The following is a 14,995-nucleotide window of genomic DNA, read 5'->3' as shown; positions in this document are numbered from 1 at the left end:
TTCCCTACCTTTCCTACATAACTGTGCTCTGCTGCAGGCAATTCCCAGCACCTTGAATGTATATCTGTATTCTCCTGCAGGCAGTTCCCAGCACCTCTCCACACTCTCGGCTTCTCCAAGAGCGACTCGGTGGCCATCAGTTCTGATGATGGCCGTCTGCTTATCCTCTCATCCGCTTCATCTACAGCATCAGTGAGGCTGAAGTGGACATTGTTGTAGACAGGTAGCTATTAATGCAGCACATGAAATTATAAGTCTCTGAAACAGAAATGAATGAAGTTTCACCACAATGTCAAAGTCTGCCATGTCCTTCCTCTCTCTCAAACAAAGGGGGTAACTCTCATCTCAACACTCAGGCAGGGGGAAATTCACATCATGAAGGTTTTACTCATAACCAATAACAGCTGTTGAAATGTGTGGTTGTTATGCCCACTATTCACTATGCTATTAGGCAGTTTCAGATTCTTAGCAATATGGCTGTAGCATTGCAAACAATTGCAATTCACTGATATAACATATGTTATGTTTGGGTTTAGACTTTCTCAGTAAAATATAGATTCTATTACTTTTTGTTGGGTTGAGTCCCATCCAGGCACCTAATTCGTATGTGGGGTAGCCTAGTGGTTAAGACCCAATCCCCAATGTGTGAAGTCAGGCACCTAATCTCCAGCACACAAAGTCTAATCTCCAGCACCTAACCCATACCTCAGCCACTGCAGCATCCACAAACTGGAAGTCGGACAATTGGTAGTCTAGATCATGGACTTTGTGTACCCCTCTGATAAGCATTGATTGGAATGGCACCCATAGCCGAAAGCTATGAGCACACAATGCCATTTAGAATGTCATCAAATGTAACATATTATATATTTGGGATTACACTTTCTTAGTCAATTCATTGAAAGTTGGATATATCACTACACTCCTGGTCCTAGATTTTTTCGAAAGCTCTCTTAGCTAAGATGAGTCGTAAAGTGCCATACATTAACGTTAACTTACGACTATCTTATCGAAAGCTAAGCATTAACTTAAGACGATCTTAGCTCTAAGAGAGCTTCGAAAATCTAGGACCTGGACTTTACAAGCATGATGGTGCTGGAGAAGATGACTGACCTTGTCATCCTGCTATTAGGAAATGCCTCTAATGTCTCTAATGATGGTTGATGGTATTGTATAGGGGTATCTTTCACGAGGACCCAACGCTGCGGAATCTCACCTACCGCCTTGACCGATGTGACAACTTCAACACCCTCGGCTACCTCTTCACCAACCTCTCCCGCCTGCTCACCAACCAACATTCCAGGTAAGGGCTGACCACCTACACCCACACTCTAGGTTGGTCCATATTACACACTGTATCTGTACATTGGTGAGGTGAGGTGAAATTGGGTTTATCGTCGTGCTTGAGACTATTTCACTCATATGACGACGTGCATGCGTGTGTATGGGTATGTGCGGCTGCTTGTACTAGCCCAGACTGAAGCTGGTTTTATAGTGCTAGCCCACTGAGATACCATGCCGCAGTGAAGCATGAATACCCCACTCAGACACATTATACTGACTCCGAGCCGACCAGTCCTTGTTGTACCCATTAATGCCGAGCGCCAGGCAGGGACCAACAAGTACCATATTTTAACGTCTTTTGGTATGACGTGGTCGGGATCGACCAGCGACCTTCCGCCTCTCCGGACGCTCTAACCACTACACCACAGAGGCGGTTGTGCATTGGGTAAAATGCAAAACTTACAATAATACTTTGTGTAGAAACCACTGGAGGTCAAGAAAAACACATTTGAGTACACAGTTTTAACTTTAGTTGTGTGTGATCTTTTCAATTACCAGGGAGAGGCTAAGAGAGCTCATTATAGACAGGAAGAAGCCGGAGTTTCAGCTGACAATGTCCAAGGGCACCATCGAGAAAGGTGGGTTCATACGACCCGGGATATTCAGATAAAATTTTCATTCAAAATTTCATAAGGAGTCATGGCGAATGTAAAGTATTCCCTTACACAGTTTACTTTACTATATTTCCAGTGATTTAACTTCAAATTACCCCCCTTTTATGCATGTTATAATCTAGAAATATATGCTGTAAGTTTTTGTCTGTTGTCTGCGGTCTGCATTTGTAGTGTGAATTCTAACCTGTGATTTTGAGTAAGAAGCATTGAGGATATGAGGTCTTTGCTAACAAGACTCTGAGTGACACAGGACTTAGGGAGGTGGGTTTGCATCCCTGTAGGCATGCAGATTTGTGTCCCCTAGTTGTCTTGAACCCCGATACTAATCCTTGGTCTTACAACAGCATACCTGTATTGGAGCTCACATCTATACTAAACTGCCTTATGTTTTATAGCTGATGTACTGTTTAAAGTGTCCCAACTCACTTACTAATTATATTGGGGGCGGTGGGATAGCCATGGTTAAAGCGTTGGCTCGCCACGCCGAAGACCCGGGTTCGATTCCTCACATGGGTACAATGTGTGAAGCCCATTTCTGGTATCCCCCGCTGCAATATTGCTGGAATATTGCTAAAAGTGACGTAAAACCATACTCACTCACTCACTAATTATATGGTACACGTTTTGTTGCAGTGAAGCACATCTTCAAGTCCCTGAACAAGCCACAGAAAGCTGTAATCCTCAAGGTTGGTATCTTGGTATCTTCACTTGTACATGTTTGTCACTTTTATCTTCACCAAAAGGCTGAGAAACTCTGAGATCCAGTTTTGGTCTTCAGTCACACAAGCTTGTCATAAGAGTCGACTGACTGGATCGGGTAGTCAGTGTGACTTGGTTGACACCTGTCATTGTATCCTGTTTGCATATCAATGCTCTATCACTGGATTTGGTTGTCCAGACCCAATCATTTTGAGGCTGAAATCACCTGGAAGGCCCAGCTCCACAAACTGATCTTAATCCTACAACTATACTGTACCTGTGTTAAGGGAGTTACGGTCTTCTTAATGCCTATTTGTGGAATGGGGCCAAGGAATAGTGTAGTTTAGCATTTAACAGCTAATTTTATTATCTAGTCTATTATATCTCCATTCTGTTTGCGTAAGGACCCAGAACCTAATCTCCAGAATTCTGGAATATATTCAGGCTGACATCATAAAGCTGGAGTACAGCTGGTTTTGGTGTTGGACAACTGAAAACAATTGAAGGGGGAATTTTATGGATTTCAACTTGAGGAACACAAGGAATGTCATATTATGTGTTTATCATGTTACAGAAGGTGACCTCCATGAACTTCCCTCATTATGTGTTTCACTTCTGAATGCCGTTCAAAGACTTAAAACACAAATAATGTAATGGATGAGAACTAGTGGTGGTCCGATTAACGTGAAACATAATCAAGATTGGTCATAGTGACCTAAAGGCAACACAACGCTCAGTTGATTATCAATCAAAATAGTCATAGCCAATCACACAAGCTGTTTTAGAACAACTTATTTTCATTAACAATATTAGCTACATGGTTATTTGTCTGTTTCAAAGTCATGATTGAATTTATCTATAAAGACTCCAAGAAATTTATGTTCCTAAAAATTTGAATCCTTTAAAGATTTGAAAATTGGAAAAAAGCCCCAAAAAGAACTACATGTTTTTCCCTTATTTATTATGTGCATTAACAAATTGTATCGATGACATTGACCAATTATTTTAGATGATTGATCGGTTGTAATGAACTCCTATTTCAATCAAGAATTATGAGAACACAAATAATTCCCAACACTAATGAGAACTCAAATTCACAAGTGAAACACATTTGCCTTTTTACGACATGAGATAGTTTCCTTTAACTGGATTCAGAACACATTGTGTTCTTGTGTCCCAGATACTGATGTGCAAGGACTATGTGCTGATCAAGGGCTACCCTGGAACAGGTGAGGAACAGCTTGTCATGTACAGTGGAACCTGTCTAAGCTGGACTCGCACTAATCTGGATCAATAACGACCAATATACTGCCCAGAATTTATTCTGGCTTCACCTCATGTAAAATTTGTCTAATCTGGACTGAAATTGTGACACATAAGAAAATTCATGTAGTTTTTGTGTAAATCTAATCTAAATTAAGTTTTCACACATCTTCTGAGTCCACCAAATCAGCTTCTTTCATCAGTAAGTGATTTGTCTACAACATAGATAGAAGCTGAGATTGGCCTCAGCTCTCAGATGTCTCGGTGTTTGTAAGTCATTAGGATGGGAAAGCCGCAATAACTTGGTGCGCCTAGTGGCTGCAAGAGTTGTATGATCCCCAGGGAGTTGAGTTTGATAATATGATGTGCCTTTGAGATTGACATCCAATGATCGAGGGAGAAGAAAACAGCGCTTTGAGCATGTACTAGTTGCGTGGATATGTGCGCTATATAAATATCCTATCATAATAAGTCCACTAGTTTTAGACAAAGACTTTGTAGTGGATTACCAACTCTATCATTAGGCAGATAGCAATTCTGCTGCAGATCATTAAAAATAAGAATTAGTTTCCAACTCTGAGTGCCACTGTCTAGCAGGTGTATTTTATCATTTAAGTAAAAATTAATCAGTACAGTACAGCCTAAAAACTTTGTGCAATTACATCAGCCCACAGAGGCCCAGATAAGCTGCATATCCGGGTAAAATACGCATAGAAAATTTACAATTACGCTTTGAAAATAATTGTTGGCGCATGCCAATTATGCATTTAAATTAAAAAGGTTAGATCGCCAAACGTTTAAAACAAAATGCACGGAATATATTTATAAAAATCGCTATTGTAATGAAAAGACATCGATTGCTATCAAGTTTTACTGTTAGTATAGGACAAGTGTTGTACTGTCAGTATAGGATGAGTGATTTTTGATGGAGCTCTGAGCCCATATCACCATGGTTACCATGTGTATTATGTTAGTGGAGTGTAAATGTCTCATGAAGGTAAGACGTCCACCATCGTGGCCCTCGTCCGCATCCTCAACTGCCTCGGTCTCTCCGTCCTCCTGACCAGCTACACCCACTCCGCTGTCGACAACATCCTGCTCAAACTCAACAAGGTATTTATGTTTTCAGTAGGGCTGCAACAATCCGCCCAGACCTCGATTCGATTCGATTTTCGATATTGGACCCTCGATTTGATCATTTTCGATTCGATTCTTTATACAAGTAAAAACATCAGACTTCATTAAACTCACAGAGTAGGCTTTTTCAGCGTGAAATCTATGGTCAAATTGGCGATATCTACTAGCAATAATTTTCATTGGATAATTAACCCGGCATAAACCAATCACGTTTCACCTTATTTCAACACTCGAAACTGTTCGAGTTTGAGTCAAAATCACATTCTCACTGTGTGGAAATAATTTAAATAGGTATTCAAAATCACGTTCTGGCTGTGTAGAAATAATTTAAATAGGTATTCAAAATCACGTTCTCGCTGTGTTGAAATAATTTCAATAGGTATTCAAATATCGAATTGAAGTAGTGATAATGGCTATCGAAAATCGAAACTAAGGTGTCAGATTCAATTTCCGATGAATTGAACCGAATCGTTGCAGCCCTAGTTTTCAGTTTAGTTGTAGAACCATAACCGCCATAATAAATACCTTAATTGACAAATTGGTATGCATATGAAGACAGTATTCAGCTTAATCTGTTTTCAAAGATTAAGTAGCAGTTAGCAAACATTGATGAAACTGAAACGTTTTCAGTAATAGCTAGTAAGCATTCATACATTGCATCAAATCTGTAAAAGTTTACACAGGAAAATATGGACTGTTATATAGATTTTCAGACATAGTATGGGTGCTTGTGAAGATAACTTATAGGCTGGCTGAGAAGTTTCTTTGCAGATGCTAAATATGACAAATACGGTAATCTTTTTCCAGCTGAATGTAAACTTCCTACGGTTGGGTCGTCTCGGCAGGATCCATCCTGATCTCCATGACAACGCCGCTGAGGTCCTCACGTCCAAGATAACCTCCGTCCATGAGCTGCGAACCTTCTATGAATCACAGGTCAGTGGGGTTTAAATGTTGGACATGGACACTTTCCAATTAAAATATAAAGATCTCTAATCAGCAGCGTCAGCCAGTGAAGAATGGATTGAAGCGCACATTTTATGAATCATTAGTCGATGAGAGCCTTTGTAAATTTGTATTTAATTTTGGACATTTACTTTGTCTGTATCCACAATATGAAGATCTCTGATACAAATCCTTAACCCCCCTGAATGCCACTTTGATATAGAATAAAATCAAAATAAATCACAATTCTTGTACAGCATTCACTTTTAAGACCTTATAAACACGTGCGTCTGAAAAAACTCATCCAGGGGTTTAAGCCTTTAGATACTGAAATTATTTATGGGTTAAATAGAGTAGGTTAATGGATTGGATATGTCTTTCTGGTTGGTTTGTCGGTAATAAAATATACTAATGTATAACTCCACACCTCTTATCTACTGATGCATAAAAACTTTGTGCCTAATCTTATACTTATGATGTAGAATAGTTTGCTATATGTTGTTTGCATGGAAACAAGAAAAATAAATTATTAATAACATTTCTTTATCCAACTTATCTGACAACCATTCAACATTTACTCCTGGCATCATGTTGTCCTGGAACACTGCAAGGAAGATGCACATATAGGTATCCTGAAAAAATACAGATTTGTCATTACTGTTTAAGGTTACCGTGTGACAGTTCTGATTATGGCCATTCTCTACTTCTTTGTCTGTTGTTTCAGAACATAGTTGCCACAAGCTGCCTGGGTGTGAACCACCCGATCTTCTCACAGCGCAGGTTTGACGTGTGTATTGTAGACTAGGCGTCGCAGGTGCTGCAGCCAGCTTGTCTCGGGCCGTTGTTTGCCGCAGACCGGTTTGTGCTGGTCGGGGATCCCAAACAGCTGCCGCCAGTCGTACAGAGCAGGGAGGCACGGTGAGTGGTGGCTTACTGTCACACAGTGTAAGGGGGTTGGAGTGGTCTAGTAGTTAAAGCATTTGCTTGTCACGCCGAAGACCTATGTTCAATTCCCAACAGGGTACGAGATATGAAGTGTGTTCCCCGCCAGGATATTGCTGGAATATTGCTAAAAGTGGTGTAAAACTACACTCACTCACTCACTCACTCACTCACTCACTCACTCACTCACTCACTCACTCACTCACTCACTCACTCACTCACTCACTCACTCACTCACTCACTCACTCACTCACTCACTCACTCACTCACTCACTCACTCACTCAGCTTGAGTCTGTGGTTGCACTTGCACAATCACACAGGCCTTGAGTTTGACATTGAAGCCATGATAGTCGTACAATTAAATTTGTACAGTTGATTGGGAAAAGACCTTGGATTTGGCTTCCATGGTTTATTGTGCTGGTTAATTTATCTTATGTTATATATTTCCACTGATCATGTTGCCTTAACATGAGATAACCACTTATGTGTGAACGTGCGTGTTACAACGGTGTATTTTGATGTACTATTTTGGTGTCAGTCGACTATGAAATCAAGTAAGAATGTTCAAATAGACTGTTTGAAAGTTGTGTCTTACTTTTAGAGAAATCATTGCCATGAAGTAGCCATCAATGTGTGTAACGGTTGCCTTTGTTTTGGATACGGTTGCCTTTATTTTGGATACGGTTACCTTTGTTTTGGATACACGGTTTGCCTTTGTTTTGGATACGGTTGCCTTTGTTTTGGATACGGTTGCCTTTGTTTTGGTTGCCTTTGTTTTGGATACGGTTGCCTTTGTTTTGGATACGGTTGCCTTTGTTTTGGATACGGTTGCCTTTGTTTTGGATACGGTTGCCTTTGTTTTTGCACGTTGTGCTGTTGATTCTGTGTATATAGTAGGGTTGCACTTGGCTTGCAGGTACTGCCCTTGTCAAGATGCTAATGCCATGGCTGCCCTGCTATATACATATTCGTGAGATTGGCAAGTACTGAGCTTGTATCATGGAAAGCCATGTCGTCATGAATCTCTTCCATTTACTGCAGGGAACTAGGTATGGGGGAGAGTCTGTTTGCTCGTCTTGACGACGCTGGTGCAACCTTCGACCTGAACCTTCAGTACCGTATGAACAAGACCATCATGCACCTGAGCAACGAGCTGATGTACGGGGGACTCCTGCAGTGTGGGAGCAGCGAAGTGGCCGAGACCTGCCTGGCGCTACCTGAACCCACAGTCCACACCAGACCTTGGCTCAGTCAGGTCCTGGCGTCCGATCTTCAGCAGGCGGCCATCTTCCTGGACACCAACAAGGTGAAAGTCATTTTACAGAGTTGGCCAATAACTGAAGTTATAGCATAAACAAAATATTTTCCATAATGATGGATTGGGGTTTTTTGGAGTTTTTTTATATGAGCAATAGGGTAGCCTAGTGGTTAAAGCATCTACATGTCACACTGAAGACCTGGGTTTAGTTCCCTGTATGTCTCATTCAATTAGCATGTACTTAGCTGGACAGATAGGAATCTTCTGCCCTTGCTTAAAGTTATGTCAGTGGATAGATGTCATATGTTAAACTAATCAGCTCAGTTTATACTTATGGTTTACGTCACGTAACCCAATTTTGGAAAGTTGTCGTTTCATATTTTCACTTCACTGACTGGCTTTGTTATGGCTCTAGTATACATATGTTTCTGTGGCAAGAGTATACTGAGGTATTCTAATGTCCAAGACTGTTGCAGGTGCCAGCCCCTGAGTCATCGGACGGTAAGGGAATGTTGAAGAACACAGTGGAAGCCGAGCTGGTCCTCATTATCGTGGCATCACTGGTCAAGGTGAGTAGCAGTACTTGACTTTAGGGACCATTCATAATATATGGCTTGGGTGTGTGTGATGATGATTTTAAGGGGGGTTCACTCATTTTGTTCTGGGGAGGTAGGGACAGTCATCAAGTTTGTACACATGTACCAGGGGGTCGCCAGTGACTTTGTACATAATTATATTATTTATTTTTTTTTTCTTGGATGGGGTCATGCACATGCATGCTCCTCCATAACAATCATCATCACCCCCTCCAGCCATACATTATGAACGGTTCCTTCTCTCTTGTGGTTTGAATACCTGTGAAGGTACAACTGGACAAGATTAGACCTGGTTTTCAACAGCCCATGTTGGTCATGGATGCGACTAACAGGTGGTCAGATTCACTGATTAAAGTGTCCGCTCGTCACGACGAAGGCCCGGGTTCGATTCCCCCACATGGGTACAATATGTGAAGCCCATTTCTGGTGTCCTCCGCCGTGATATTGCTGGTATTGCTAAAAAGCGGCGTAAAACCATACTCACTCACTCACTCACTGATTAGACTTGTGCATGTCATTGCATTCTAATTTTGATCAGTAGTAATTATATCGATAGATGGCTTAGTTTTTAACAAGTCCAATAATTGGAACTGGCATTTTATCAGCAAATTTCTCTCTCTTCAAGGTGCTGCCCTTATCTATCTGCCATGTATCTACTATCTATCTATGTATCTATCCCATGTATCTAACCCATGCTTTAAATTTCCATTATGACTTGGTTCTGCTTTTGAATGACAATGTAATAAATAAAGTGTCTTTGATTAATAAAACTCAGGTAGCCGTGAAAAGCGTTTAGTGTGTACTACTACCGAGTTTACTAATGCAAACTTGTTCGTCGCCACTATATGGCTGGAAAAATGTTTACATTATCAGGATGTTTACGTTAAAGCTCAACTCATTTCAACTCATCTCAACTCAACTGTATCCATTGAGGAGACTTAACACCCATTACTCGGTGCTGCCTCATTAACACCTGTCTTGTGTTACAGTGTGGTTTGTCCATGGATGACATTGGGGTCATTGCACCGTACCGCCACCAGGTGAAACTCCTGCAGCAGCTGCTTCACCAGCGCCACCTAGTGGCTGTAGAGGCCAACACTGTCGACCAGTACCAGGGCCGAGACAAGAGCATCATCATCATGTCCTTCGTCCGCAGCAGCCGCTCGCAGAACAATAAGGTGGGTTTATACTGGGGTCAGTGTTGACTAGGCCGGTACAATGAATAATCCGGGTTAGAATTGGTCTATAGCAACCCATGCTTGTTGTAAAAGGCAACTAACGGGATCGGTGTCAGGGTCGCTGACATGGTTGACACATGTCATCGTATCCCAATTGTGTAGATTGATGCTCATGATGTAGATCATTGGATTGTTTGGTCCAGACTTGATTATTTACAGACCGCTGCCATATAGCTGTAATATTGCTGAGTGCAGCGTAAAACAACAAATAAACAAAAAGTGAATACTCAACCAAACCCTGTACCTTTGGGGGCACAAATTGCACAATTCGTTGAGCAGACCTGCGTCAGACAGGCATGTCAGAAGATAATGGGTTTGTGCTGAATCCATCTTTGCCTCTGTCGTCATTTTGTAAGCACTATACCTGTGTTTGTAGGTTCCCCAAACCAGTAAATGTATGAGACCTGCATCTCTCCTGCAGGCTTTCCTTCCACGTTAACTTCACCTGCCATGACTGATACTGATCTGTGTTAAGCCCAACTCACTTGCTCGGTCCTCTATATGTGTCATATCTTCCTATCAAGCAGCTTAATCAAACAACACGTGAAGATCCGGATTAGAATTGGTCTTCAGTAACCCATGCTTGTTGTAATAGGCAACTAACGGGATCAGGTGGTCAGGCTCGCTGACTTGGTTGACACATGTCATCGTATCCCAATTGCATAGATTGATGCTCATGATGTTGATCACTGGATTGTCTGTCCCAGACTCGATTATTTACAGACTGCTGCCATATAGCTGGAATATTGCTGAGTGCAGCTTTAAACAACAAACAAACTTAATCAAACATTTTGAGTTGTACATTTAAATCCTATCATCTAAACATTTGCAATGTGACAATTCTTGGAGATCAAGTGAAACAGGACACAGTTCACCAGCCTCTGTGACCTCCAGGACATGGTAGCCCAGTGTTAATATGACTCATACTGTTACTTTCAGCTGGGAGAGTTGCTGCAAGACATCCGGCGTCTGAACGTGGCCGTGACCCGAGCTAAACACAAGCTGATCCTCGTCGGGGACGTCGGGACTCTACGTCAGTTTGACCCTCTCCTCAAGGTCATCCAGACCATGGAACACGACAACCAAGTATCCTTTCACACACCGACAACTAATTTTGTCATTTGCAGTACAGAGTTACTTCCCTTAGTAGAGCTGGGATCTGGTGTTTTTCCTCCACACTGGCAACTGTCTCCGTAGTTTAATGGATACTGAATATCAATCCATTATCAATAAGGATCAGAGAAGTAACTTAGATTTAAAAAATGCCCAAAATTTTCGAAAGCATTCAACACAATTCACATCACTGGTGATTAGTGACATGTTTAGGTTTGGATTACTAATAAAACACCGTCCTGAACATAATCCTGACAGTTAGCATGTTTACGGTGAGGTGAGGTGAAATTGGGTTTTACGTCGTGCTTGAGAATATTTCGCTCATATGACACGACGTGCATGCGTGTGTATGTGTATGTGCGGCTGCTTGTACTAGCCCAGACTTAAGCTGGTTTTATAGTGCTAGCCCACTGAGATACCATGCCCCAGTGAAGCATGAATACCCCACTCAGACACATTATACTGACTCCGAGCCGACCAGTCCTTGTTGTACCCATTAATGCCGAGCGCCAGGCAGGGACCAACAAGTACCATATTTTAACGTCTTTTGGTATGACGGTCGGGGATCAAACCCGACCTTCCTGCATGGTTTACTCTGTCCACTCCTGACAGTCAGCATGTTTAAGGACAGGACGCTCTAACCACTACACCACGGAGACGGTCAGCATGTTTAAGGACAGGTCTAGTTCCTGCATGGTTGACATCTTGTTCCTTACCTCTACATTAGATCCTTGCCTTGCCCCCTGATGCCCACAGGTGACGTGCGGAGCAGCTACAGTGCTACGTCGGCCAAGTGAAGTGAAACGACAGTGCTTTGTGATCCTGTTTTGATAGCGAGTGTCTGCCGAGTGGAGTGAAACTAGTGCTGCATGATCGGCTTTGGGACATTGAACGTCAGCTGAGTGCCCAGGTGGTGCTGTAATAGTGACAGTGTTGTTGCCATAGTGATGACGAGTGGTACCGTCATCACTGTGGCCCTATGATATTAACTTCTACTTGTCTTCTATGTGTACCAAGAAGTGCTACTGACAGACATATTTACAATAAATAGGATGGCATTTGGAATTCAGTTTTTAAATATATTTATTTACTGAATTTTAATAAATTTTTAAATTGTCTTGCTTGTTTTATTGTTTGTACACATTAGTGCACATAAGTATCAGTGCATTGGTTTAAGTCAACTTGAAGACATAAAGCTTAATGGATGAGAACTTTCTGGACTGCAGCTTGATCCTCTTTCAGTTGGAATCAACACCGAATACGGAATAACGGGAGTTTCTTCTTATGAACTGTTTAAAACAAACTTCAATCACACCTGTCGACCAGCTTTTGGGTAATGTATTGAAACACCATATCTCATGACATCACCTTCTTCAGGAAGATCAGCAACTCATGCTTGTTGTAAGAGGCCACTAACGGGATCTTGTACTTCAAATTCTGTCTGTGGGTTCCAATCCCTGATTGTGGCATATAATTAACAAATAAAATCACACCATTGTCCAATAAAATGTTTATTCCAAATATTAAAATACACCCAGGAGCGTTCCTGCAGCCCACAGTATAACACATTCCCCTTCCACAAGCATCCTCCCCACAACATCGTCTCCCAAAGATGTCTCACAGGTGCTTGTCTGAGGCCCTTCACACCTCACCCCCACAACATCGCCCTTCACACCTCACCCCCACAACATCTCCCCAAGATGTTTTAAAGGTGTCTGAGGCCCTTCACACCTCCTCACAACAGATGTCTCCCACAACATCGCCTCACCTAGATGTCTCACAGGTGTCAGTTCTGTGACACCTGACCACATCGTCTCACAGGTGTCAGTTCTGTACACTGACCACATTACATTCTAACCAGGCTGCTGTTATGGCCTACGTATAGAATCTGGATCTGATTTCCATACACTAATTGTAGTTGCAATGAACAGTCATTGAACCAGCTCGATCGGGACCAACAAGTATGAAGCCATAGACTTTGAGAAGATAATTTTGCTCATTTTGGATGAAATTGACTTTGACCCAAAAATTCCAAATTGTCGAAGCTTCAGTTTCACATTCAGATCCAAATTCTATGGAAGCAATTATTTACATATAAGTTGATAATTCTAAACATTAGTATATGCTGTATAGTGTAACATTGACCTACAAAATCATGCCTGACATTAGCATCTTCTTTGGTTATCAAATATATACATATCTGTGTTCGGGGTGACAAAGAACATAAAGATAGAGAAGTAAAACAGGATGGATTTCCATCTGGAGCAGTGCAGGTCAAACAAGAAAATATTATACAGACATTTAGTGTTGAAACCTGTTTACATCATGCTTATTTCCCATTCTCCTGTTTGGAGCTTTAGTACAGCGTCTGTCATTCCCTTGGGTAAATGATCTTATAACACAGTTAGAAAGCAGTACATGCATGCAAGTGTCATCAGGTGATACAGATGTGTTACACAGATATATTGTGATATACGAACAACCACCACCATTTACACATCACCCTGACCTGGCCTTGTTACCCTTATCTGGTCATCACATGGACCTTCCACTTCAGGGAGGTCACTCAAGGTCATCACACTGCCCTTCTGCTGAAAGGAGGTCAAACGACATCACAGAGCCCTTCCACTGCAGGGAGGTCACTCAAGGTCATCACACATCACACTGCCCTCCTGCTGAAGGGAGGTCAACGACATCACAGAGCCCTTCCACTGCAGGAAGGTCACTGCACTGCCCTTCTGCTGAAAGGTCAAACGACATCACAGAGCCCTTCCACTGCAGGGAGGTCACTCAAGGTCATCACACTGCCCTCCTGCTGAAGGGAGGTCAAACGACATCACAGAGCCCTTCCACTGCAGGAAGGTCACTCAAGGTCATCACACTGCCCTCCTGCTGAAGGGAGGTCAAACGACATCACAGAGCCCTACCACTGCAGGAAGGTCACTCAAGGTCATCACACTGCCTTTCTGCTCAAGGGAGATCACTCTTGCTCTCAGCTGAAGTTATGGTAGATTGTACACAATATCTAATTGAGAACTTTGCCTCTTCTGCCCAGACAGCCATGGAACACTATCAATGTGATGACCAGCAAGATTAACACGACCACGCCGACAACCATCTCGACTCTGAACTTCTGAACCTTCAATCCTCCAACCCCCAATACCACCCATTATCAATGATACAGTAACCATGGTCCCAGTTATCAAATACATGAAAAATACAAAATAGCATCCTCCAGCTTCTCACATCAAGCACAAGTACGACCCACTTGACAACAGCTTTACATTCAGAATGAAGACGGCACCCTCAATATGGGAGGCTGAATGAATAGGTCTAATTCTGACAATTTCTAAATTCTAATACAGTGTTTCAACCATAGTAAGTATCCTAAAGTGAAGTAGAGTTAGGGCCACTCAAAAAATCGGTTTTATACAGTTTATACAAAAATATACCTGTAAAATATCTTCATAAATAAGATGGTAACTAGCTATAGCAGTGAGGCTCTGTGGCTCACCTATACACTGATGAATACATTTCTTCTTAGTGTCAATTTTGAAAGACTTAAAATGAAGAATTCTACAAATTTATATTAAAGACTGACTTTAGGGAATAGTTGCTAATATGTTTATAGGTTGTCAAAGGTGGCTAAAAAATTCATGCAATAATAATTGGCTAACAAAGCAATTTGTTTGCATTTGAATTAAAAACTACAAAATGTTTCTTTTAGCATTTATGTTTCCATGATCTTGTAAAGTTGACCATTATGAAACAGTAGTCTATGAACCTGTTACTGTTGATGTATTATCATGTAATAATTTCAATATATTTTTGCTTTCGTTGGAGTT

The 14,995-nt window shown here is 41.7% G+C and overlaps 1 protein-coding gene across 1 annotated transcript in view; it reads left to right on the top strand.

Annotated features, from left to right (window-relative positions):
* The window catches only part of LOC124283031 (DNA replication ATP-dependent helicase/nuclease DNA2-like), a 34,813-nt gene extending 22,546 nt beyond the window's left edge, over positions 1-12,267 (top strand). Inside the window, 13 exon segments of the mRNA XM_046719042.1 lie at positions 149-223; positions 1,178-1,303; positions 1,843-1,922; positions 2,592-2,644; positions 3,838-3,886; positions 4,918-5,033; positions 5,865-5,993; positions 6,727-6,920; positions 7,987-8,251; positions 8,680-8,772; positions 9,789-9,977; positions 10,977-11,123; positions 11,878-12,267. Of these exon segments, the coding sequence (XP_046574998.1) occupies positions 149-223; positions 1,178-1,303; positions 1,843-1,922; positions 2,592-2,644; positions 3,838-3,886; positions 4,918-5,033; positions 5,865-5,993; positions 6,727-6,920; positions 7,987-8,251; positions 8,680-8,772; positions 9,789-9,977; positions 10,977-11,123; positions 11,878-11,910 (1,549 nt within the window). The 3' untranslated portion in view covers positions 11,911-12,267.
* Positions 12,268-14,995: the final 2,728 nt, after the last annotated feature.

The sequence above is a fragment of the Haliotis rubra genome, unplaced genomic scaffold (genome assembly GCF_003918875.1).
Source record: "Haliotis rubra isolate DU_JTF1 unplaced genomic scaffold, ASM391887v1 Scf309, whole genome shotgun sequence".
In the NCBI taxonomy this organism is placed as follows: Eukaryota; Metazoa; Mollusca; class Gastropoda; order Lepetellida; family Haliotidae; genus Haliotis; species Haliotis rubra.
This window is presented reverse-complemented; position numbering and strand designations above follow the sequence as displayed.